The sequence below is a fragment of the Cylas formicarius genome, unplaced genomic scaffold, assembly GCF_029955315.1.
Source record: "Cylas formicarius isolate icCylForm1 unplaced genomic scaffold, icCylForm1.1 PGA_scaffold_1__22_contigs__length_36826433, whole genome shotgun sequence".
In the NCBI taxonomy this organism is placed as follows: Eukaryota; Metazoa; Arthropoda; class Insecta; order Coleoptera; family Brentidae; genus Cylas; species Cylas formicarius.
In genome coordinates this window covers 30,185,991-30,211,711 of record NW_026844264.1, presented here as the reverse complement: position 1 = coordinate 30,211,711, position 25,721 = coordinate 30,185,991, and the positions used below count along the sequence as shown (strand labels likewise).

Here is a 25,721-nt window from a genome sequence, read left to right as displayed (position 1 = left end):
AAGCCTGAAGCCAAAGCAACGAAAGACATAACTTCGCTTATTACCGTCATTTTTTACTGTATTAGATCTTATCGGCGAAAACTTCATCTATTATTATTTTTAGCTATTATTTTGAAATGCAAGTTACTTCTCCGAGGACCGGAATAGTACAAAATCACCAACGCATAGATTGAATTTTTATGCATAGTGGTAAAATAAAAATTAATGTTGACAATTTGCTATGGAAACGAATAAAGAAAAATGCTTGATTGTCCTAAAGGAATATTTTCACCTGGCAAATTTGAAATATCTCGATCTCAATAATAATACGACTTCACTTGATGGACCATGTTATTAATTGGGAACAGGCAAAATGCAGCTTATTAAAGTGACTTCTAGAAGCTGCGGTAGCATTTCCGTGATTATATTTGGTTATCTACAATTTTATAAGAACGAGTCTATAGAAAACTAGTGAATATTTGCGGACGTTTTGAAAATCCCCAAAACATATTTGCTAAATGTAATATCAGTCGAATCCAACAGACGCTTTTGCCTTATTCACAAAAATACAAACGTCAGCCTATGCATTTATCTTATATTTCAGGTTTTCTTCGGACGAAATCGGGGTTAGGGGACGACCCGTCCGGAGGCGGAAATTTGGGGATCAAGGACGTAGCGGCATCGTTACGCTGGATTAAAACAAATATAGCGGCTTTCGGAGGCGATCCATCCAGGGTTACCCTAGTGGGGCAAGATACCGGAGCGACCATAGTTAATTTACTATTTCTGTCGCCTACGTCGAAAGGTAACCCATTCATATTTGGTAAAACTCATTAATCCACGTTTGCATTAGACAACGCGTCGTCATTAAACTTGAACAATATTTTTTCCAAAAATTTTGGCCATTACATATTTTAATTCACCTAACATATTTTCTCATTATTATTTTGTAATAGTATAATATTGAACTGAACCCATATCCGTCCGAGGTGAACTTTAGGTGACAGGTGAGAGGTGAAAATGGTTTTATTTAAATATTTGATTATAACTTAGCCAAACGAAGACACACCTAACGTCCTTCTACTTACATAATCTCTTTTACACTTATAATTCCTAGGAATTCTTTTACAATTTTTTGCAGAATTTCTTGAAATTCTTTCCTACTGTGCAGAAGTTTAGCAAAATTCTCGTTTATCAATTTAATTTAATTAGTATTATTTCATAAGAAAATTGTACTTCCCGGTAGAAATATCAATTTAAAAATGATATTTTAGTTATTAAATATATTATTATTAAATATTTGGATGTCCATCATGGTTACCAAGTGAAAATCCATGTTCCGATTGGTTAAAAAAATAATAAGCGCGAAACTTCTAATTAGTCTAGCTGACTTAGCAGCGCCGCCATCAATAATCTTTTTCCCGTGTCGTGTAAAACCGGTAATTAATTGGAAACACGACCCGAACAAGCCGAGATAAATCTTCTGACATTTTTACCCCTCTGGAAATAAACCATCGCTATCAAATGGGGCAAATTAACACGACTAATTTTACGTTTAATTAGGTTGCCAATCTTCGCCGCAATCTCGACCATATCATCGGATTTAAATATGATGGAACCGCGAATGGTTTTATACGAGAATGTATGCGGAGCCTAGTTTTCCTGACTTGTATGGGTTCGGTGACACCATCCAACAAAACATTCTCTAAATACGCCAATTAGGTAGATACTAACCTGCATTATTTGAGCATTTGTTTAAAAAAATAACAATGACAAATAAACATACCCATTACTTATTACTTATTGTGGAAGGCTCTATTTCATTCCATTCTATTTATTTTATCTGCAGTGCATCGCTGTCCCTGATGGTCAGGACATTCAGACTTTTCGATCCATTATGCCCGTACATCTTCGCTCGCTCCACTAAAAAGCCAATATGCTTCACGCATGGTTATATCAAGTTTAATGTACCAGTCGCTGGAGTTAACACTTATCATTTAGTAACACTATACAAAAGATGTAATGGCCGTTCAGAAAGTCCTCCAAATCAGGTCAGGTCAGCTGTCAGATCCAGGCATATAGTGACCTTACTAAAAATTTATGCGGCGCATAAAGATCCTAGACGAAATCTGCTTCTTCGCCACTTCTTGCACCGAAACCTACAATAAACCTGCAGATCTGAACATAAAACCCCTCTTTTTGGGACAAATGGTTGGTTTTTCTTGTTGCAGATTGCAGTAAAAATCGTTTTTTTTGGAGACACGTTGTTACTTAAATGACATCAAAATTGTAGATGTCATCTTAAACCCCAATTTTCTGTTCCCAGTAAATACTCATTCCTGTCGATTTCTAAGCAGCGATACACACACTTCATTTCTTTTTTCCCGAAGATTCAATGGAACTTGAATATACTTTGACAATTGGCAAGCGTGATTTGAATTCTTTTAGGCATGATTGATAGAGTCCAAGAGTCCAAACAACATTGCGGATTTCTAATTTGCAATCCGGGATCACTTTTAAAGCTGTCAAGGCATGATCTATTAATAATAATAATAATAATAATAATAATAATAATAATAATAATAATAATAATAATAATAATAATAATAATAATAATATTCAATTGTTCGGAGGATATATTACGTTGGATAGTTTTGGTCAGATATATTTCTCTGGCCATATTTTATCTTACTTCTTTCTATGGTCACCAATTAGGCTGTGTCAAGTTATTTTTTTTTGCTGACACACAAAAACTAGTTGCAAAGTACTTACCACGTATGAGCTTTTAAATTTAATGAAATTTAATGGGAAGATTATCCTCATTAGAGTTTGGAGTTTTCGATTTAGTCTTACATATAAGATCATTAAGCCAATTTTATTTATAACATTTATTTGGAAATTCAACGGTCTACAAGAATAGTTTCTTATACTTTTTCGATAAATCGAACCATTTCAAAGATATTCGAAGTCAAAGATTGAAGAATTTAAAGAAAAATAACTATTTGTTCTGAATTTTGTCATTGACTGAAAAATAATTATCGTGAAATATCTCTTGTGGTTTATCAATTACGCGAACCGTTGGAATCCCAATGGGTACTTATGTTCATATTATAACAAAAAAATGTTCAGATTTTCACAGTGCTTAATACTTTATGACAGCTGTTTCGGCAACACCTTGCCTTTATCAAATGCAAAATATGACTATATTCCGATACTTCTATATAAAAACATGTAGTAATAGACTTTCAATTACTAGTATAGGGTTATAAATTTAAATTTAACAAGGGAGACGCATTTAAATTCAATTGATCACTAAGTAATAAATTCGAATATCTCATTTTGTTAACTTTTCAACAAATTTAGTTTTATGCTTTTTGAATGATTATGTAAAATATCAAAATTATCAAAGTTGTGCATTTCTGAGTTTATATGAATGGCATAGTTAAAATCTGAACTTTTATTTTAATAGGATATTTTATGTTCGTTAATCCGTTTCTTAAATGTTCTACCTGTTTTTCCGATATAAATTTTTGGGACAAGATCCACATTCCAACTTATAGACTCCAGATTTTTCGGTTTTTCGTAATATAGTTTTATTGTTTTTTAGAAAATGTCCTATGGTGTTTTCAGTTGTAAAAGCAATATAATATCAAATTGAAATAGATGTTTTGTAATTATCTTGCTAGGTTCTCCTATGTATTTTATTGTTTTATAAATTTTGTCTTCGATGGTGAATATGGGATAGATAGAGTTCATGGTTATTTGAAACTGCTTTTCAGTTATAATCTTATCTATCAAAGAGGGATCGTAACCATTGTTAAAAGCTATTTGTTTTATAATATTTAATTCTTAAGTAAGTAGTCTCTTGATACAAACATAAAAGGCAGACATTTTGTGTTTCTATTATGTATTATTGCGTCCGTGTGTGAGGGTTTATGATAAATGTAAAAATCTAGCTTGTTCTGTAGTTTAGTTATAGTTAAGTCCAGAAAGTTTTGAGAATTATCTTGTTCCATCTCTATGGTAAATTTTGTGCGGTTATGTATCGAGTTACTATGATTCAAAAAAGACTGTAGTTGTCTTTCGGTTCCAGTGAAACAAGCAAAAACATCATCTACGTATCTATACCACCAGAGAAATCCTGTACTCAGATGATGTTATGATATGATATGACTAAGTGGGTTTCCCATAATTAATCCTTCTTTAGCAATATAAAATTGACCATTAAATTCAAAATCATTTTGGTCTAAACAAACTATTATAAGTTTTGAACATCAAATGAAACTAGAGTTGGCTTAGGACGAATTTTTATGTCTTTAACCTTGTTAATTAGTTCGAATGAAATTTGATAGCATATCTAGGTTTAAAAGCAGTATTGTATTCTAAAATTTTAATTAATCTTGTTGAAAATTTAACTGATGGTGCTGTTACAGGCCTTATTGACATATGCTGTTTGTGTAATTTAATTAAAGAATATAACTTTGCATGTTGAGGGTTCATGATTATTAATTGGTATTTATCCTTGTCATTAAAAAGTGATGAATCTATAATTACTGTTTACTGTAAGTATTAAAAGCTGTGAAAATCTGAACATTTTTTTATCTAATTTAATTTGTGTTAAATGGATTTTCGTCGAGTAAAAGGCACCTCAGCCCGACAATTTATTCATTGAAGTAGTAAATTTTGAAATTATTTATTATCTCTTTCAGAAAAAACAAGTTCATTATTCAAGAAATATTAATAAATGCATTAAGAGAAAAAGCATTCCGACCCACCATATGAAATTTTATACCTTAATACTGTATTAATAGAAACATATACATTTTTTAGATTGAGTAATACAAATCGCAGCAAGTATTAAAACTATTCGTTTTTCGCCAAAGACTGATTATATTCAGAGACCTACCAAAGCTACTCCATGCTCTGCTGCGTCATTTACAACTTTCATTTGTTTGAAATACTCTTCATTTTCCTTATAATTCTCATCTGAAGCCCACAATGCAATGTCAACATCAAGGAAATCGTATGGTAGGTCAATGATTTTGAAAAAATTCAACGATTTTTGAGAAGTCACTCAAATCCCTTTGAATAATCGAATTGATGTTCTTTTGATCGTTCTCAAATTTTTTAACAATAGAATTTATTCCATCTCTAGTTTTTACAGCTTCGACTACCTTTTTTGTATCGAGTGGAACAGAATCATCAAACAGTAATAAATTATCATTACAGGCTTAATGTTATATATATGGTTATAAGATATGACTATTTATTTATGAGGCTAAATCGAAAAGCGAAACTACAATGAGGATAATCTTCTCATTAATATTAACAGCTCGTACGTGCTAAGCACTTTCTTAAGGTAACTAGCAACCAGTTTTTGCATGTCAGATAAAAAAAATCTTTTTTTTACCCACCCTGTGCCTATGTTTATTATGTGACGTTTCCATTATACCGAGCTTCAATCCTCAATTTTTCTTTTGAAAGATTTTAACGGAAATTATCGAATGCAGAATGCACGAATGAAATTGATCATGTGCCGAATTCGTGGTAAGGTAACCTCCGCCCAGGCCTTGAATGTATGCACACGGACTGTGGACTTTCGTTAAAATTGAATTGCGTAAAATATTTCGGGTGGGTTATCGACAATTTGCTGCAGTAAAATGTACGGTTGCCTGAGCTAATTTGGCCGCTTTTCGACACCACGAATGCGGAGAGCAAAGCGAAACAGCGCAAATAAAATCCAATAATCGTCCCCTACGGCACCCAGGGAGAAATGACCCTAGAAGACTTCCTCCGCTCCACCCGCCAACGCCCCTTATTAATTTTCCAGCGCATTAGTCCTCGTTACTGATAAATTATTTCCGAAGAGTTTCCAGGGATTTAATCAGTCAGTCGCGTCTTATTCGTCTCGGACTCAAAAAGGAAAACAAGGATTTGCACCGATGCCGAAAGCTATCGATTTTTCAAATCGTTTATTTACTTTTACATCAATTGTTCGTTAATCATTTGCTGCTAATTAACAAACCTTTTAAAATTCAATTTAACTCGAACGGGATAACTTTTATGCAATGAAACAAGGCGTGTATTCAATTCGCAATTTGTAATGCAGGGGCCGATTGAAAGACCTGGGGATAAAAAAGGCCACTTAGAACGACTAATATCCTAAGTTTATCTTTAAATGAAGAAAAACGAATCCTACGTTGTTTTCTTCTACTTCTTCCAGGGTCATTCCTTAATGAAGGTTGGCGACCACGCGTCTTTGTCTCTTGCAACAGCTCTCCTACACTGATCTGAGTCCAGTCCCTGATGTTTCTTATCCAGGATTTCTTCTTTCTTCCTTTAAGAGTCTGTTCGTACTTATTATTTCTTAGAATATGTTTTTTGTCACTAAATTATGTTTTAAATCTTAAGAAAGACTGCCTCGCAATTTTGATTCTGATTTCGTTGTCTTAGTCTAGGTCTGAAGTTATGTAAGTTACTAGATATTTGTATTTTTCCATGAGCTGTGCGAGTTTTCCTTGCATCATCAGCTGAACTTGATTGACTGGGTTTTTCGAGACAAGCATAAATATAGTTTTTACAGGATTTACTAGAATCCCACTTTAATGCTTTCGTTATTGACCCTGTTCACTAGTAATTGCAGGTCTTCCAGGCATTCAACCATCATTGCTGTATCGTAAATCTCTGTAAAAATGATAAAATTATGTAGAGTATGGCTGTGTTGAACCTGAACGCAGTGTAGTACGGATTTTGCAACGCAACCTATATTTGATTAGTAGTCCTGTAAAATTAATTGCACGTATGTCACTTTCAGAGATGAAGAACTAGAGTTCACATTTCTTATCCTTTCTGTGATTTTACCGAATTGTCATCACTTAAACAATATTTTCAATAAATCTTTATAAAATTGATATTATATAGAGAACGTAATAATTTAATTAATTTAATACAGTGTAGCACGTATCTTGGCATGCGTAGTAAAATATTTAATTACATTTTTAACGTAAAAACACATTTCCCTGTCTTTACACGTAACAGTAAAAATAAGCAGAAGAATTGTTTCTGTTCTACAATATTTTGATTAGTTTATAAATAACCTAATACAATAAATAAAACCCACGTATATGTAAAGAAAATAAATTATTTAACTACTTTGATTACTCTTATACCTGTTCCAAAAATTCACCTACTGACCGTACAAAAACATTATAACCAAACTATAATATCTGAAAAGCAAACTAATATGTTGCAGGGCTCCTCCACAGAGTGATTCTTCTGAGCGGTACAGCGCTTAGTCCTTGGGGTACTGTCCACAACGCTGACAATCTCCGACTAAGCGTCGCAAAGCAAATGGGTTGTTTACCTCAAGACTCCAAAGGAGACGACGGCGAAGACATAGCTCCCTGCCTTCGATCGAGGTAAATTTTGTAAAAATTGTGAAAACTAGAGGTTGAGAGAGAGAGAGAGAATTAAAAATTGGCTGTTACCAGTTGTTATAATATTGCAATCAGCTTAAAGTTTTCTAGTTTTTAAAATTCAAAAGGTATATCAAATAAAATATAAATTATTCAAAAAAAAAAACAAAAAGGATTTTTTTGAACGAGTGAAAACCTAAATAATGATTTTAAAGTATATAGTCATTGATAACTTTAAATGTTCTTTATTGTATATAGATCAGGAAGGAGACTGCAATAGGGTAGGTGCAAGTTCAAAGAGTTAAAAATATTTACACGATTAAGCCCAAAGTGTTGTTTCGATTATTATCGTGTAAAGCACACTAAGCACAAATACAAACTGTCGTAGATTATACACAAACACACTTCACACGGCCCAAAAATAAACGTAAATAATATAGTTCGCATCGTATAATCTGAGAATAACACTATAACATGTCGCCACATCGATGGAAAAGCAACGGTATGACGTCACGATCATTCCCGCGTGTTTAGTGTCGTTTGAAATGAATAGCCGGGTGTAACCACTTGAATTATTTATTGCAACTTAAATATTGTTTTTTGATTTTTCATGTTTGATATGCGTTATTTCTCTACATAAACAAATGTATTAGAGAAATATAAAAAAATATTCAAGTTCTCTATTGATACCAATCAGTAGTTACTGATACAGTTGGCTGAAAAGGACGAACCCTACACTACATAATTTTAACAGCATTTTTCATGACATCAGGACTAATATAAACCAAAGCCTTTAAAAATTAAAGAAATTGTTCTTATTAACATGAAATGAAACATTTATTGCATAATTGATACCCATGCAATAAACTTGGATCAATATAAATTTGATTTTCACCATGTTTTAAATCACAACAATATTGGCCATATTACCATCTTTGGTAATATGGCTCTGTGTTTTCTTATGTTGTAGAGGATATAGAGTAAGTTATGTTCAGTTATGTAAGGTTCTGTGAGTAACAATAAAACCACTTAAACTAGAAAATGATATTTTGTGCCAACATATCAATATAATTCACATTAAAGAATATTTTGTCTTCGCCGTGTTGCCAATTAACTACAATTGGCGTGAAAAAGTAGACTTAAATAACTCGTTTCCGAAATTAAGAATGTTAGTGAATTTTTTGTTTTGAAATTAGTGTGTCCATTTATAACACGAATTTCATTGTAATTGTGACATAATATTATGATAAGAATGATATTTTGCCGCACGCCGACAATCATTCTCTCCGATTTCATCGAATTTTTAAATTGGAATCAGCAAAAAACTACGTTTGTTTAGAAGCGAGTTTTTTTTTTCGTTCCAAGTGGCGAATGTTGCTCGTTATTTTCAAACATGGCGCTGAATGCGCGCAGCGTCAGAAGACCGCGCCGGGTAAAATCAAACAAAACGCGCCCCATTTCCCAGCTAAATGGAAAAGCTGATTCACAAAGCTTTGATGGGCGATCTTTTTTAGCAAACTTTGTCAACGTTTTTGTATTCGGCAATTTGGACGTTCCCGCATACCGTGAAAACCTTTTTTTTTCTGGCGAATTTATAGTTTGATTTTTTTTGTTCGAGTAGGAGTCGAGTTTCAATACACTTTAAATATTTAGATTCTAACCGTTGACTTTGAACTAAAAAAATGTCATTTTTTATTAATCATAATTGATTTCAAAGAGTTTATTAACAACGAACCTAGTTTTGTATTAATTGTCGTTTAAGATTAAATTGCACTTTTATGACCTGAGAACTTCAGTTCCAGTCTTTTTAGCAATTTTGGCGGCTACATTTCTTTTTCTTTCTATGATTTGTCTTGAACTGTCATCGCTTAATAAAAATTTAAGTGAAAATTACGACATCTTTATAACAGGGTATATGTTACGACCAGTTTGATTACATAGGGCATTAAATTTATATTACATACATGAAATGATGTCCTTGGTAATTCTAAAGAATTAACAGCAATTCTAAACGAACGAACGAACCTCGAAATTTGTTTCTAGCGATTTATCTGTGCCACACACATCGTCACATTGTTTACGTTGCACAGTTTTCTTTAGACGTTATTTGGCTAACGTCCAACGAATAGTTTTTGTTTAATTGCGTTTAGGGTTTTTGTTTACTAAATTTTGAGGACTTTGTATAAATTAGAAGCAGCAGAAGTATGCGATATCACTCATTGTTTCAGCGAACGCCAATGAAATGTGTACCATACATACGATCCTGACTTGGTTATGTTTTTTTTTTTATAAAAAAAGGTCGAAACTAATCCAAAACCAACCAAAACAAACATAAACCAAGAACAACGAAACCCAACCAACTAGTCTAACCCAAGCTAGGACGCGTGCTAAATGAAATAAATTTTAGCAGACAATTATCAGTTAGCGTTCAATTTATCTTGTTAACATTTTAATTGTCTGTAACTTTTTTTGTGTTTAGAGGGATCAAGGTAAATAAAAAAAAAATGTAAGGTTAGTAGCCAAGTTTTTTTCTAAGTCACGTATAAAACAAAGCACTATCAATTTTTTGACATAAAGCCTACATTTTTTATAAAATTTCAAAGAGTGCCCGGACTAACAAATAAAAATATAATAATAATAATAATACATTTATTGTTATAACCATCAAAGTTACATAGAAATAATTACATAACCAAAGTTAAATAAGTGAAATAATGGTCAACAATAGGCCTTGTTAGGGCAGCCATCAAGAAGTTCTAGATACTGTTCAGGCCTCAATTTAACAGCGAAAATATAATAGTAAAAAATTTCATAGAATTTATTTGAAAGCGCCAAGCGTAGATACACATAATTCTAAAGAAAAGAAAAGAGAAGAAATGAAGGGGGAAGGAAAGGAAAGGAAAGGGGCACATGTTTCGTAGAAGAGCTTAATATTAGTGCGTACGTAACAACTGCTTTTAGTCCTAAACCTTGAATTGGACTGATTAATATTAAAATTAGTAATAGAGTTAATGCAAATGTCTATATTATAGGAATATGATCTTTTAAATAATTCTTCGCGTTGTCTTCCACGCAGATTCAAATTGTGTATTGATATGTTAAGAGTAATTTTTCTGTAAAGATAAAAAGGTAATTTTGTTTTATGTTTTATGTTGTTTTATGTTTGACATATTAGTAAACAACATTATTGTCCAAGTTATTACTGTTAAAATGGTTTTTCGCGAATTTAGAATCCGTGAAATGAGCAGCTCGTCGTCCAGTATATTAGACTTTATCCAGAGCGCCGAGCTCCTTCGAACAAGGCTTTACCAAGGCTGGCAAATAAATTTGCAGAAAACAGTAACGTATTATATAATGTTTCAAACGAAGAAAATAAGGCAAGCATAATAGGATTCTATGAAGCATATCCAGTTTGCTCTATTACTAGAGTATATGAAGAGACAGGTATTTCTCGGAGATCAATCCACTCAGTTTTGAAAGAATTTAAATTTCGCAAAACTTATAAAGTAAGTGCAGAAGAATGTCCAAGGAGGGTGCACTTTTGTTTGGATTTTTTAAATAGATATAATGAGAATAAAAAAACATTTTATGGAATGATTGAAGTCGTTCACTACAAGAAAGGGTTGTATTAGACAAACTACGCGATATTGGTCTTTAAATAATCCTTGACAAATACACGAAATAAGAAGCCAGGGGTACCAATCAATGAATGATATACGATATACGATATTTATGGAATGGCCAGCCAACAGCCCCGACATAACTTTCATGTTTTTTTTTTGAGGACACATAAAAATTCACGTGCACAGAACTCCTTGTAATAATGTCTTGGAACTTCAGAATCAGTTGATAGACAATCCGGAAACATTACTAAACACAAGACATTTAAAAAAATATAATGCAGATTTATATGTCAGAAAATTGACAGTGTTTTGTTTTATACATCACTTGGAAAAAACTTGGCTTCTAACCCAACCTTTTATTTTTTTGTTTACCTTGATATCTCTAAAAACAAAAAGTTACAGCCAATTAAAATGTTACCAAAATAAATTGAACCCACAGTACCTATTCCATTATATCATCTCAAGCTTGTATGTTTGCTAATATTTTTGTAAAGGGAAATATTAACAATATTTTTGTATGTATGATTTTTCCATATCTCCTAGGCCACTTTTTAAATTTTCCGGCATATTAAAAATAATGCTGAACTATTAATGTACTCGCAACTTATATATCACCGTCTAAAAAAAAACAAAAATGTGTTTTTATCTTAGTAAAATTAACAATTAACATTATTATCGACTATTTTTTATTACAGTTTCCTCAGGAAACTACCGAAAATCACATTTTTTATATTAACCCGTAGCAATCAAACTCAATAAAAGTTTCTCTTGATATTTTTAAAGAATATTCCGTCTCCAGTAGCAAATAATTTCAAATTCAGATCGAGCACTATGGGAAGTACGCACGGTATAGATTTGCATAACACTTCTTGAAGCAGACCAGATTTTATATACTTCGGAAAAAGCGTCGCTTGCAGCTCTTTGTCAAATTAATTTATTTCTCAACTATAACAAATGCAAAAGCCCTTCTTTTTATTTTATTGGCAATAGTTTAAAAAAACAACAATGTCCTGAATAATTTCATTCTTAATAAGAAATAATTAAAAAGAAAACTGCCATGAAACAAAACAAAATCGGCACGACTGTTTAAAAATTCAATATTAATAAATTTGACTAATTAATAGAATTAATTGGTCTATGCAGTTCCCACAATGATGTAAATTATGATGTGTTAGAGATGGAAAAACTTTTTAGCATTTTTTGTTTTATCGGAAACGTGGAAAGATAAAAAATGGATCATCCCTAATAAGCCATCAAAATATGGGAGAATATGCGCGAAGCATATTTGGCGTTTCCTGTTTATGATGGAGACAGATAATTCCCATAAATATACAAACAAGACATGCTCAACATTAGAGGGCTAGATGGTGCCTCGGGCTCTGCTGTCGTATTTTCATCGTCCCTTCTTTCCCGCATTCTCCAAATTACGATCTTTATCGTAAAATTACTTAGATTTTCTTGAAATTTCAATTTACGTTTTACGATTGGTAAAAATACATTGATAGGTGAAACATTTCAGAACCACTTATTTTGTTTATAACAAGGATTCATTGAACCTGTCCTAGTAGTTTGTTATCGTTATCCGAAAAATGACAGCTGCGCATGCGCTTTGAGTCAATCTCTTAATTAAGGAATATTTTTTTAAGCTGAAACGAACCAAAATTAGTCGTCGTTGGTATAACCTGCGATTATGGCTGTTTAAATTTCATCGTTCATCATGAGATGCTAGCTTTCATAATTCCTTTGATGCTTTAGCACTTACCCCATTATTCAAAAATCACTATACAGTAGCACTACCATCTACTAGAAATGTCAAAAACACCCAAATTGGTTTGCTGGGTTAATCTGGTGACATTACATGGAAAATTAAACTGATATGCTCAAAGACCAACCTTCAAATTATGGGAATACTTTTCTAAAGCAATATTGCAGAAGAGGATGGTCAGAATAATGTCAGGAATGGTCTACAAGCATAATTAAAATTCCCACATAGATTTTAACTTTTCCTAATATCCAAAGATGTTTGGGCTTTACTTCTACATTTAGTAAGGTATAGGAAGGAAATCGGAAGAAATTGAGTGAATCCTCATATATACTTTTAATGGGCTGCTATCAATGAAATCCATTCTAATCCGTTGTCATCGCCCACACATACAATATGGAGGTGCCTTATTAGATTGCAATATCCTGTTAGGATTCGTCTGAGATTGAGAGCCCACTTTGGATCCCATGCGGTAGAGGCTCCCGCAGCTAGAATCTTCGACTGCCTCAGTCCCAGTATCTGTGTCTGTCTGCGATTCCCACATCAACTGCTACTCAGACCAGAATTACATTTTCCGGCAGTTTTTTTCCAGAATGTTTTTTGGCAGTCGAGTAGCAATCCGGAGTTCAACTTCGTAGAGGTAAGAGACACTGACAACCTGTCTAGTGACAAATAAAAATGTGCTTGTCGAACAATATTTCTATCTGCTAATGTATAAATATTATTGTAAGTAAATGATAATAAAAAGTTTACAATGAACTTATGTAGTAGTTTTAGTGGCCCGCGGGCCAAAAAAGGTTGACAAACGCCGATCTGAATGTGATCAGACTGTCTTCATCTTTACTTCAAAGTCTCATATCTTTATAACATGGATATCTGCAATAATAATAATAAAAATTTATATAAAAAATTTAAAATAAAAATCAGAAATGCTTCGGCTCCTTAAGCTCAGTTAAGCTCTGAATTTCAGTTAAGCTCTGAAGAAGCCAACAGGATGATTGGCCAAACGTTAGCAAATTCGAGTAACCAAAGACCGACGCAGTTTAATTCCTAACAACTTTTAATAACATTTTGCTCAATTTTTTGAAATAAGGATTTTAGTCTAGCGAAATTTTGTATTTTTTGTTCTTTGTTTACTGCACATAAGCGCCAACTTTTTCCAATATTAGTATTTCAGTTGTCCAGTTAGTAAAAAAAAATCTCATACGTTGCCATATATGTGTGGGTGGTCGTAAACTTTACAATGAAGACTTTAAATAAAAACAAATTGAGTCCGGGCATTTATCCAAACTCCCTATGAAATAGGTATGGGGAGTACAGAGCTTTTCTAGAGAAGGGAGCGAAGCATGACGAGCATTATGGATCACTGAGTCTCTGATGGAGCACTGCCATCCAAGAAACCGCCGATAGAAATTGGTTAAAAAATAGTATAACACACTTTAACCGGTGACTGGGAATCCATGAAATCCCGTGTAGTCTGAATAACCCTTTAGAATGTTCAGTAAGGAATGAGTTTGTTCCGATTGATCAATACAAACGGTCTTTATTTATCGACGTTAGTCGTTATAATACTACGTGTCAGGGAATAGCGACACAAATAAAAAATAAATCTTCACGATTTTCAGTGTAAGTTTTCAGGGATATTTCACTAATTTCCATTGACACACCGACATACCGCACCGCAGAGTGTTTAACGATAACGCGACCAGGCACGGCGCGATAAATGTAAACCCGTGTATTGCGATGCCGCACATAACTATCGACCGGAAACCATATACATCGATATAGTAACGGTTGACTACACGCCGCCGTATCAAATTTGGGAATTGCGGGAGTCGTCCGCAGGGACCGGACCCGGTCTACTAGTTATGAATATAACGACAGATTATAATTTCCGAGGGAAAAAATAAAAATTGATGCGCTATTTTTAGGTAGCGCCGAAAAATGCATTTTTCACGACAAATTAGGCGCAACGGTGACGGTCAATTTAGCGCATTAATCGAATCGATGTTTTTAGCGTTCGAATTTGTTCGCGTTGTTCGACATTCAGGTCCGATTATTTCGCGGATCTGTCATTCAACTGCCGCGATGTTGCTACTAAAACTGCAATAGATACACGACCGAACTGATATGGAATCACCCAGTAATTTGGAGAAATAGTATTTAATTTGAAAAAAGGAGTAAAAACAGTTTTTCCAAACCCGAAATAAATGAAATTATTACAATTTTATTAATAATAAAAGCCTGGTGTAAATTTCTATAAAAACATTTTTTTTACTCCCTTCTCTAAAATACATTTCCGGGATCTTATCGCACGAGTTTGGCAAAAATGTACTCAAAAACTAGCTGTCGTAGAGAAAGTATGGTTTGCAACTCGTCTTAAGTCACTCACAAATTTTAATTTAAAAATGTATAATATACATATTTTATCAAAGAGAAAGGTGATCAGTCCGTCAGCGAGGTGACACGGTTCGCATCTGAAACTAAGCCCAAACTTCAAAAGATGATCAGCTGCAAAATTGTAAAAATTATCCAAGTCATTATTTATAAGTAGTTCGGCTTGGTTTCTGGAGTTATCAGAATATGAGAAGTAGATCTGTGTTTCCTCAGCATAGAAGTGGGAAGGAATGGACATCGAAGGACGAAGAGATTTGGAGAAGCTGAATGTTGACACGATATTCAAAAGAGGACAGACGTTCGATCAGACACAACCATCTTGCAAGTGCTTTCGCTAAAACCAACATAATAAAGGATTGAGACATATAAGGTGTGGTCAAGGGTTTGAAAGGTATTGCTAATAAAATTAGTATCGTTGTTTCATTTTCATCACAGACTCTGAGTGAAATGAGAAAGTACTGTTTCACAACTACAACCTTCTCTGAAACCAGATTGGTTCGGAGGTGAAATATTATAGACGTTTCATTTCAAGAATATTTGACAGTGTAATAAATCAATCCTAATTGGTTTAAATCAGATGGACGATGGAGAAACTTTAGATAAAGGACGAATTATAGCCTGCTTCCATAATGTGGGAAAATAAGAGTTGCTTACTACCTTAATTGTCAGGTTAAACAAGAAACCTAAAGTTATTCCGATTTTCACGAGAAGATATTAATATAGGAGGTGTGTGCAAAAAGTAAGGTGACTTTTGTAATTGGCAGTTCACTGTTTCAGCCAGTTTGCAAGTTTACTTTTTTTTGTGAGACAGACGCGTTAGACGTGTGAAATGGAATACGGTGCTGCAAAACACTTGAAATGGTGACAACGGCATATAGTGAATCTACTTTGGGCAAAAAAAAAAGTTAATAAGTGGTGCAAGCTGTTCTAAGATGTCCGACAAGAGGCCGATTACGAACCCCGCTCTGGACGCCCCTGCACGTCAATAACTGATGAAAGCGTTGAAGAAGTAAAAAAAAATGGTGTTGAAAAATCGTCGAATCACCGTTAGAGAAGTGGCTGAAGACGTCAGCATCTCTATTGGAGGTTTGGAACGATTAAGGAGATAAAGAAAAAATCGATGGAAGAACTCAAGGCTATACCAGAAAGTGCTTACCATATTTTTTGATAAAACTTGAATGTCACCTTACGTTTTGAACACATCTCGTACATATATCTTGTCTTTATCAAATGACCTGATTCGTTGTTTAAAATAAAGCATTGTTTGTTATACGTTGGGTCAAAAGCCAACGGAGATATCGCGCTACAAACCTGACGAAAAATGATGTTTTTATTTTTTACCTTACAAATGAAAATACAACAATTATGGAAGTATTATGGTATTATGGAAGTAAGTATTACCACTATAAAAACACGCTTTCCAAATATTTTTTATTTATTTTTTTCAATGAGTGGGGAATTGAAGTATACTAAATTTTTTGATTTGACAACATTTTTTCATAAAACAGTTTCCAAATAAAAAATAAAATGCATGCAAAAAGCACCTCGAAAAAAATATGTTTTAGAAAAATAATCTAATTGGGTACCGTCCAACAGTTCTATTTTGTACCAACAATTTATCAGTTACTTTCTAAACAATTACATTTTAAAAATTATTCATCAATTAACAATTCAACACAATGCATGAATGGATCAAACAATCATTCAATTTAAAAAATATAACTCGAAAATAACACAACAAATAAGCAAAACAAAAATACAATTTTTATACAGTCTTTGATATTCTGGATTGGTGTAGCGTAGATATCCTCTTCTCCTCTTCTGTATGTCTCTATCAGTAAATCGTTAACGATTATTGCATAAATGTTCATATGTGTGGTTTGTTTTTAATTTATGTTTGCGAGTTTCTTTTGTGGATTTGAGGTCTGTATTAGATATTTTTATAGCCCTAATGATGCCCTTTTCGAGCAAACATGTCGCTCGTTTTTTAAATTAAATAATTTTTAATATTAATGTTGATAAACATGATGAGAAAACTTAAATCTTATTAAAAGTGCGTTTGCAATTAAGGTACAGCATATAAACATCAAAGTCGCTGGTTTAACAACGGAATGCAAAATTTTATTTATTTTTTTTAAATAAATTTTGTGACTTCTCGTAAGCGCTGCCAGATTCCGTATCCCCGAAAAGTTTATAACTGGGTGTGTGACGTAGAATGGCCCACTTAATCCAATAACATGCTACCTATGAGATATAATTTATTGATTTTCTGTATTTTCTTTTCCTTGAATTAAATAATTTTGTACAGATCAATCTTGATATTTCACCAATTTGGTATATTTCGAAATTTACTGCATTTAACATGAAAATATCAGAATAGTACTCCTCCTGTATAAATAATTCTTCTTTCCAGTCGACCAGGTGACGTCACTGCAGTAGCTGTAGACGCTGGTTGAGATATATCGCTGTTCTTGTACCAATATTGTCGCATCAATAAAACAACAGAAGGGGTAATTTCAAATTCGAACGGTAACGTTCAGCTACGCCTCTGGTAAAAGATTGAATCCATTGGGGGGTTCGCTCCAGGGTAAATATACGTCAGGCGCGAGTGATTCCGCTGAAATGCGAAATTTATGGATAGCGGTACAGGTTCAAGATGCATGTGCATCTGATCGTGCTACATTTGCAATTCCATGAATATGCGAGGTCGATACGGGTGTGTGAGCTGCGGTTTTCGATTAATTATACCGATATTACTTCGTTAATTTAAGTTTCTTGGTTCACTCCGTACAATAAAAGCATTACCAAGATTTTTTTTATTGCCATTTTTAAATCGGAACACCAACTTTCCGTTAAACGATTTTGCATCTAAGCAATGTAAAAACCAACCAAATAATAAAATCAAAAACATCATATTTATGAAGATACCTATTTTAAAGGTAGTGACGAATAAAGTAATAATTAAAGTAGGAAATGTGTGGATAAACGATGAAAATTCTTCAGGTATTATCGAATTTAATTGTTAAAATCATATCCTTTTTTGAGCAGAAGCAAAAAAATAAGCTCCCAACTTTTCATATTTAAGGTAAACGGTATATTTGACAACCTTCTTTATTTTGTTTAATTCAGTTAGTTCATTAATTCTTTGGGATGGGGGATAGTGTTAGTGTGATTATTAGTTATTGTAACATACGTTCAGAGTCAGATTTTTTCAACAATTCATTAGAAATAAAATACGTAACACATTTAAATTTATAAATATTTTTAGATGTAATTGATCAGGAATACCTATTATTCTATTAAGATCTCATTAATGTCCCTGACCTCTTTTTGGGGAGCACCATAAGACGAAGTATGGGAATAAAAAATTAACATATTTACATTAGAGTCCCATAATAAGACATGGATACCAGGGTATATGTGACTGGAAAGTACCGAAATAGGCAACCTCCTAGCGAGGAAAGCAGCAGAGACGCCACCAATAGGTCCAGACCTCATGTTGTATATATCACGATAAACGGCAAGGAATGAAATCAAAGCCCGAAAAAAACTCATCCATACTGACTGCGATTACCAAAGTTGACTCATTCCATGAGACTCATACGACACCATATTAGCAATGAACATTAATTCTAAAAATTCTCTTGGAAGATGACGACAGTGTGCAGATGTCCAGCGGTGGGAAGAATCAGGCGCTCAAAAGTTTGGGCCGAAACCCCCAGACTTGAGGATCTCAACAAGTTACCACCTCATACAATAAAGGACTTTTTCCAAGGGCTGAGTGTGATTGGGAATGAATACTTGGAAGTGTGCAGCAAGAGATCATCAGGTCGCAGGAGAAGGCCGAACTATCAGTTACACAATAAATCTTCTACTTACAGGCGGCATACTTTTGGTACACTTGTTATTATTATTAATCTTGCAAGATGTGTTGTGACTGATATCAATGAGCTTCAATTTTTTGGATGGCTCTCTTGCCTACATTTCACCATTTATCTCAGTCGGAGGACATGTGAGTCGCTTGCGGGACACTAAAATTCCATAAGTGACTAGTTACAAAATGACCGAAAATACCAAGGCGCTAACAAATTCAGTTGTGCCATTGCTCATTCAGCCAATTGGGTAGGTCGCCTTATTTTACCATCATATCTAACGGAATGTTCTATTAGAACTCCTAATACGTTACTTTAATACCATAAAAGGCACTTAGTTCTTCCAGTTTCTTCAGGAGTTCCAGGATTTCTTCTTGGAAAGCAACAATCAAATTCTTACCTTAAGTTAAATAATTTTCTACCACCGCTATTTACCCCATCATGCCGATCTTCCAGTATTTACCTTGTAATAAATTCATTGTAGATATTAAAAAGCAAAGTTCTCGCAGCCTTGCACTCATTCACATTCAATCTACGAGGACCATTTCTATTTCTTAATGGGACGGAGTCATGAATCATCCTCACGCAGGGGTCTTCATTCATTCTTAATGACTGTGCACTCCACTCTGCTTTCCTCCTTTGAATCCGTGAGCTAACTTTCTATATCCTGCACTGATTCATTCATTAATTGGTCTTGGACCTCTTTAATCCAAAGAGTCCTTCAGCCTCTTTCTTCGTCGACCACTTCTCTTTTCTCATAGGTCATGGTGTCACGAATCTTGCACTCATCCCTGTCCATCTCTATCTTACCATTCTATTCAATGTTTTCATTTCGCAGAACTTCGACCAGAGCGTGTCGTTAAGGCATCCAGATATAGCGGACGTTTTAATAGGTAGAAGTCTGACTTCGCGGACTATTTGAACATCGAGGTAGTTGAAGGATGACACTTGTTGAAAGATAGTGTTGTAAAGTTTGAGCTTTCGGAGTTTTTAGCACCCAAAGGGTTTTTGTCTTTTTTGTTTTGAAGATATGTTAAACTAGAATTTCTCACAGGACATCACAAATTCATGTAGAAGTCTTTGGAGCTCGTCTTCACTTTCCATCACTTGGGCTGTATCGTCGGCGTAACATGCGATATTAGTTTTTCATTTCCCATTTTTTTTCTTCAACTGACCAATTTTCTTAAATGATTCTATGATGATCTATAATTATAATAATTTTTTTAACTGTTATTACCGCACCAACGTACAGACTCAGCTAAATAAATGTATTCATTAAATTGTCCGATTAAGCATTGTTAACCCAATCTTCACAATCTTTTACATCTTCATTCAGTTCGAGCCGCTATTTGGGTGACCGTTTCGCTAACTACGAAGCTTAATCCAACGTTTCCATAAACGGAAAACCGAACTAAAGCGAGAATAAAAAAAAGGCTAGAGCTAGGGGAATGGGCGGAAATTAAATTAAAAGCAACATCGTTGAATTCACATCCCGTGTTAGACCATTAAAAAAGATAAGAGACCTCTTTTATATCCTGCAGCTAAATTCCCACAACCACTATTTGTTAGTTAAATAAACGTATACATTTAAATGCAAAACTAACCCAGTTATTCGAGCAACGTTCGTTTTAAAACAATTTTTTTTCGATTTCAATTTATTTTTTAATCAGCGGGAGAAAAGGCCTTCAAACATTTAATTCGCTAAATGCGGAATGTGGTTGCTTAATGAGATATTTCTGCCGTAGCTGTTTGAAATTACAGCCTTTTTGGTGGCTTTAAAAAGAGAAGGCGGAGTACTTGCCAAGTCGGTTCTCCACAGGCTTAACTGGCTGAATATATTAGTTTTCCATTCTCTAGGAAGGTAACTTGAGTAAAATGTTAGCCCATTTTATGATTTTAAGGTATTAATAGAACCTTAACCTACTGAAAATATAAATATTATGTCTCTTTAGTTGAAAGGTTTAGGGGTATTCGTCCTATTTCGAGGACACTTAATATTTTCTTGATATTTAGACACTAAAATCTATTTAATCTATAAAGTAGTCAACAGTTCAATTTCAAAAATTTTGAAGGTTCATTTTTAAACTTCTTGAAGAACTTTTTACAATATAATTAAGCGAAATATTTTTTGTTGTGATTTTTCATTCGTTGATTTCTCATCGACAATATAAAATGCAGTGGCGCAATTCAATACACCAGTGCAAAGAGAACTTCCAATAAACAATCTCATTATTAATACACTTAGGCAGCATATATCTTTAAGAAGGAAAGGAATTACTTTCGATTCACTATCAGAAAAGACGGTGATACTACCAAATGATTTTTTAGTTGATCCTAATATGTTTAAAGATTCTGAACCAAACAAATCTTTTTTTAAAACTGGTGTATGTCTAAAATTTTACATTAGATTTAGGTAAGTTGTATTTCCTAAACCTACATTTATTCTTTATTATGAGCCAGCTGGCGTATCTCTACTGATGACGACTTAGACTGAATCTAAATGGAGTAATGTTTAACTGGGTAAACTTTTCCTCAAGAAGTTCAGCTATTAGCAATGTCAAGTATAAAGCTAAAACTTAAAATTATCGTAGTCAAACTTTTACAAACTTTCTTCAGATACTTCAAAGCGTCCTTAGTTAAAATTCAATAACCAAATTCTTGATTGTGCGTCATAAATAAAACAAATTTAAGTAATCAGTTCGTATTGTTCCAGGCCACTGCAAGCGCTCTTGGACGTGAACCTAGAAACCGTCCGGTTTATGCCTAAAGTAGCTCCTTCGTTGCCGGTAGATTTGGAATCGACGGATCCAGCTTACGCCATGGAACACGCTAGCGAGAACTTCATCACATGCGAAGTGATGTTGGGCACCACCACAACCGAAAGCTATTCCGACTTCAACGCGAACGATATCCAATACGGGTTCGAAGAAGACCAAAGGAACCGCGTGCTGAGAACCTACATCAGAAACACTTACGTGTATCATTTGAATGAGATTTTTTCTGCGGTCAGAAACGAATATACGGACTGGGATAAGCCCATACCTCACCCTATCAATATCAGAGACTCGACCATGGAAGCGTTAAGTGATGGGCATACGGTCGCGCCCTTAGTGCGTGTTGCTTATTTACATGCGCGTCGGGGTGCAAAAACGTATTTTTTTCATTTCGGTTACCAGAGCAAGGACAGCGACTATCCCCAGGTTAGATGTTTTTCATGTTACAAGGATATAATCTAATAGTTGAGGAGCATTGATGAAAATCCCGACGTTCCCCTTTTGAGATAAAATTCGAATAGAATAAACATGCTCATTAGATTTGATTAGCAATCATTAATTAGCAAACTACCTCAGAAGTTTCTAGCAATCGAATAACCAACAGGTGAAATTGTGCTACAGATTTAGATATCTAGATTTCTTTACTGATGAGCATAGTTTTATCGGTGTCAGAATTTTTTGGAAATCGACTAACGAAACAATGAAATTTTGCTGGGAATTTTGGTTTGCAAAGATTTACCGATAAATGGAAACATATTTTTTTATAAAAAAAAGGGCCAAAATGGAAAATTTCAGGATAATATAAGAATATAAAAATAAATAAGAACTAAAAGTTCAGATTTTCACGAAATTATATATTATGACATGACAATTGTTTCGACAACACCGTGTCTTTATCAAACATTTGATAAAGACACGGTGTTGTCGAAACAATTATCATGTCATAATATATAATTTCGTGAAAATCTGAACTTTAAGTTCTTATTTATTTTGATAAATGGATTTTCATCAAGTAAAAGCCACCTCAGTTCAATTTAAGAATATAAACATCTTTTGCTAACACTCTGATAATAAAATAGGTACTCTCAGTTATTAATAGGAAAATTTTATTAGCAAAGTGATAAACCGGCTAGATCATTCCATAACAATGAGCCTTTTATAAGCTTTTATTCATATCTAGACACCAGGCTCATAAATTGTAGTGTAATAAAAATTAGATTTTAATTAAAAATAATTAAATTATCCGAGGGAAATGTTTAAAATGAAAATTTTATTTAATACTAAGCTGAATCGAATCTCAATAAAATAAGTATCAAGTAATAACTGCCGAAACACACGGTAAATTTAAAAAAAGAAGCATTAGAACAATTATATTATTGGTAATTTGTCTTATAATTGTAATTTATTTATCTTAATATGATTGTCTTTTATTTTATATATGCGAAATATACATATAGATACCTTAATGACATACATACTTGCCCATATTTGTTAAAATTATTTCCTTAATGTTAAGAAATGCACTTCTTATGTAATTAAATTATTGTCTTACATAGAAAAATAAAATTCAAATTCAAATTTAGAAGAATTTGCTGAAATTTTGTTGCGATAATTTAAATTTGTACTGTGCTACCTCGCAATTGAAGAAAATAATCAAGAGCGATTTTTCAAAAGTTGTTTTTAAGTATGTAACAAAAAATAACCCTGAATAAATTAAAAAATGGTTGACTGTTAATTTAGAATTCGAATTTGGACTATTCAGCACGACAAAAGACACGTTTTCTAATCGACATCTAATTGATTTTAGTCACTAAACTGAAGGATTCGAATATTTGATGGCTTATATTCTCTGCAGAGGTTGGGCACCGTGCGAGGCGAAGACCTCGCTTACATCTTAGGTCAACCACTAGTCGGAGGTCAGCCGTTTTTCCCTCAAAACTACTCCCGGCAGGATATGGGCGTAGCGGAAGCGCTACTGAACTTCATAAGCAACTTTGTTAAAAGCGGGGATCCCAACGGACCAGGGATTCACAAAGAAGTGCCCGACTATGGAACTCCCAGGGAGAAAACGAGGTATCGCGGACTGACGTGGGACCCTTATGAGATCGGAACACAATATTATCTCAGCATAAGTGAGTTGTTCTACTAGTTATTTGGTGTATTATCTGCCGTTAGTTATCTTTGATAACGTTCCGAGTGTTTATAAGAAAGCCAGGAACGTAACAAGTCAATTCTCAGCATTTAAAACACCTAAAATAAGTAACAATTCAATAGTAATCTTGAAATAATATGGTTTGTTTACATACGTTAGAGCAGAGATGCTTATTTGCAATTGATGAGAAATGTAAAATTGATGGGTAAAAAAGATCCAGGTTCTAATTCTGTAAGTACTGGATCTTAATAATAAATTGAACAGAAGAACTAGAAAATTAATCTGCACATATTATTAAATTACCATATAATGCTATAATACTATATTAATGCCTTTCATAACCAAAACATTTAGAAATAAAATTAACCTACATTATGGTCGCTATCGTAAATTCAGATTAGAATTTTTTTTTGTATTTTAGTTGCTTTCTATAATTTTTTTTATATTATTACTATAATTAGTTCAGCGATATTTTTTAACTCCCGAATATTTTACATTTTTGACAATACGACGTTTCAATTAATTTTTAAATAAAATTTTTATTATAAAAGTCATATTACTAGCAACCATCACAGTGGCTAAATTAAAATATCTTTAATATTAAGAAAAATACAGATTTTTAAATGTTGTATAAAATGCATCTTTGTATGTTTTTTTGCTTAAACTTCACCTTCAGAAAAGGCATTTCGCAGGTGATAAATTTAACGCCGGTTCAACGCTGCAAAAAGGTCTTTAATTCAATCCAAACTGTTACTCTAAGAAGTTTCCAACTTAATCCCTCAAAGTTGCTTTTATAGACTTAAAGGCCGATTGGAAATTATAATTACGATCTTAATAACATTTCGGGCGGTCCAGGCAGGAAACTTTTGGGCACTTTCGATCAGTTTTCATCAGCTTGTGTCAGTTTGCCTGAGATAGAATCAGGGTAACACAATTAAAAGATTATTAATATGTCTTTAAAGACAGTATGGGGTTATCGCTCAAATTGGAAAAGTTTTTTGCGTGTTTAATTGAAAATTTTAATTAAGAACGTCTCGTAAGTTGTTTTTGGACGGCGGGGCGCCTTGGAATTAAATTTTTCGGCTTTTTCGACTTTTAAAAATTGACGCCATAAATAAAATTCATTTTATACAGAGAGTCCGATGTAATTAAGAAATCGAAAATTTGAAAAATCGGATTTTTCCACATAAAAATAAATTAATTTTTGCTTCACATCGTCGCACACATAAATATGACGTACGACTTGTATTTTATTTCATATACATGCTTAGATTACTTGTATTTTACTTTAATCCCTGTTCTTTGAGTGGGATATTTAATTCAAAATTGTAGAAAAGTGCAAGGAATCCTATTTGAATTAGTTTTGTCACCTACCAAAAATTAATTTATGCTAATGTTACTTCCTCATATTGACAGTTATAAGACAGCAATGCTGTTTATTTACATGATCTTTTAAATTATACAAAATAAAATTAATAATAATAAACTAATGTTGTTTCACAAACAAAAAAAAAGTCACAAAATTTTGTTTCGATTAAGGCCGACTTTCCACAGAGCATTTTGTGCAGAAATGGGAGGAAGCGATTAGTTGATATAAGTTCGTACTCGTAATAAAGTCCATTACCCTATAAAATAATTTAATTTGAATGAATCCCTATCTATCCATTTTGGGACACTACATTATCTCAGAAACTATAAAAAATACAAAAGTTAATTAAGGTATTACAAACCTTTAATGTATATACAG

General features: G+C 33.3%; 1 protein-coding gene across 1 annotated transcript in view; it reads left to right on the top strand.

Annotated features, from left to right (window-relative positions):
* The window catches only part of LOC132696591 (neuroligin-4, Y-linked-like), a 331,275-nt gene that overhangs the window by 265,158 nt on the left and 40,396 nt on the right, over window positions 1-25,721 (top strand). The window contains exons 6-9 of the mRNA XM_060661512.1: window positions 584-784; window positions 7,232-7,397; window positions 21,762-22,248; window positions 23,678-23,954. Coding sequence (XP_060517495.1) covers window positions 584-784; window positions 7,232-7,397; window positions 21,762-22,248; window positions 23,678-23,954 — 1,131 coding nt within the window. The remainder of the gene's footprint in view (window positions 1-583; window positions 785-7,231; window positions 7,398-21,761; window positions 22,249-23,677; window positions 23,955-25,721) is intronic.